The 2,001-nt window shown below is 41.3% G+C and overlaps 1 gene segment (V, D, J or C); it reads left to right on the top strand.

Moving 5' to 3' along the window:
- The first annotated feature begins 583 nt into the window (after window positions 1-583).
- Window positions 584-1,530, top strand: LOC131405477 (T cell receptor alpha variable 26-1-like). The segment is given in 2 exon segments: window positions 584-706; window positions 1,154-1,530. Coding segments are annotated over 2 exon segments (417 nt in total).
- The last annotated feature ends 471 nt before the right edge of the window (window positions 1,531-2,001 follow it).

Here is a 2,001-nt window from a genome sequence, read left to right as displayed (position 1 = left end):
CACCATGCATGTCATCAGTTACTCTATCAAGAACACATGCATTGAGAAATGTCTTTCTAGATGACAGTGGATACATGACTCCTGGGACCTTTGTAGGAAACCTGAGTTCCAAAATGTTTAGCTTTTATTCTCAATGTTATTAATCTTTCCTGACTCTATGAACACATCACTGCCTACTTTTGAGTCTCACATATATTTTCTGGATATAGACGGAGATTTTGGTCTCCTTACAGTACAGATCTGAGTACAGTTTTCTGGGATTAAGTGATCCTTTCCACAAGCTCCATGGAGCATCAGCCAACTTCTTTGGTACATTGAGGAAGAAATGATGAAAGAAAACTTCTGGGTGGAAATACCCTTGTGATTGATTTTGCTTATCTAGAGCCAGACGTTAAACCTCACAAACGGCTGCAATGGGCTCCCTGTGAGTTGGGGATGTCAGGTTAATATTCTCACCTTCTTCTTGGGGACATGACTACAACAGGGGAGAAAGAAGGAACTTCTCTCTCATTGGCTGACAAGATCCTGGCAACAACACAGTGGTAGCTGCACTCCTTGCAAGTCTGTGCTAGTAGCTGTTGCTTCTGTTCTCTGGAACGTCTTTAAGCCTAGGTTCAGATAAAAAGACCGAGCTCTGGGTCTAAGATCCTAGTTTGTCGTTAAAGTATGATGCTGGTGACTGGAGTAACTGTGTTTCTGACCTTGGGTAAGTGTTCTGTGTCTACCAAGGGATGGTATTGAGGCCAAGTGACCTTGAAGGGTTAATTGCTCACTACTCTTCTCCCTGTTCTTTATCAAACATGCTAAGGATGGAATTGAGAGCTGATCTACGTATTTATCTAGGAGCACAAGCCTCTAAGTGATTAAAACATAGCCATGATACCAAAAGAGCCCTTAGTATACAGGTTGTAAGAAATCTCTGGGTTTATTGATCCAAGGACCCATGGTACAAAGCCTGTGGAGTCTGATTCCTGGCATGTATCTTTGGTCTCCATATTGAACATCAATGATATTTTTGTGTTGTAGCAGGATATAAACGAAAACACTGGAGTATGGTGTAGGGCCAGAGAGTTAGGAGAGTGTTGTGTCCTTGATCCATAGAATTACACTGATTTGTGGTCAGGGGCTAATTTGATTTTCTTGACCCCTTTAGGGACTGTGATTGATGCTAAGACCACCCAGCCCAACTCCATGGATTATGCTGAAGGAGAAGATGTAAACTTGCCTTGTAACCATTCTACCATCAGTGGAGGTGATTATATACATTGGTATCGACAAAATCTCAATCAGAGTCCACAGTATATAATTCATGGCTTACAAAGCACTGTGAACAATAGCATAGCCTCTCTGACCATCGCAACAGACAGAAAGTCCAGTACCTTGATCCTGCCCCAGATCACCCTGAGAGACTCTGCTGTGTACTACTGCATCGTGAGAGGCACATTGGGACAGATGGGGCTGCACCTGTGCAATATCTCCCTGGTGGTGGGGGTGGGGCAGGGAGGCAGCTGCCATGGAGAGCAAAACTAGATTCATCTAGCAGGAGAGCCAGAGAGCAATAAAAAAGGAGGAAAATGAAGGGAAATAAAAAGGGAAAAGATGAATAAGGAAAAGAAGAAAGATAGGATAAAGGGAAAGAGGACAAGGAATACACCCTAATTTGTTGAGGTGGCTGAGAAGAATTATGAGGAGACTAAGAATCATAACTCTAACATAACATTAAAGTGAAGATGTATTAATACTTTGTCATGGATCCTACTCATATCAACAAAATGTTGGTTTCAGTGTGTTAGTCTCCATATAAAAAATGAGGAAAATAAAAATAATTCTACTTCTCCCAAAAGCTTCTTTCATTTGGAACCAGCGGCAAGTCCAAGCTCTGAAACTCATTCTGTTATATTTGTTCCACTTACCAGAAACAAATTACTCTTTCTGAGAAAAATCTGAACTGTTTTTTGTTGCTAGTCTCGAGCATGCGTATTTGTAATGAAGAAAATTTTT

This window comes from Diceros bicornis, chromosome 5 (assembly GCF_020826845.1).
Source record: "Diceros bicornis minor isolate mBicDic1 chromosome 5, mDicBic1.mat.cur, whole genome shotgun sequence".
NCBI classification, from domain to species: domain Eukaryota; kingdom Metazoa; phylum Chordata; class Mammalia; order Perissodactyla; family Rhinocerotidae; genus Diceros; species Diceros bicornis.
Note: the sequence above shows the minus strand (reverse complement) of the source record. Positions and strands in the feature narration are given on the sequence as shown.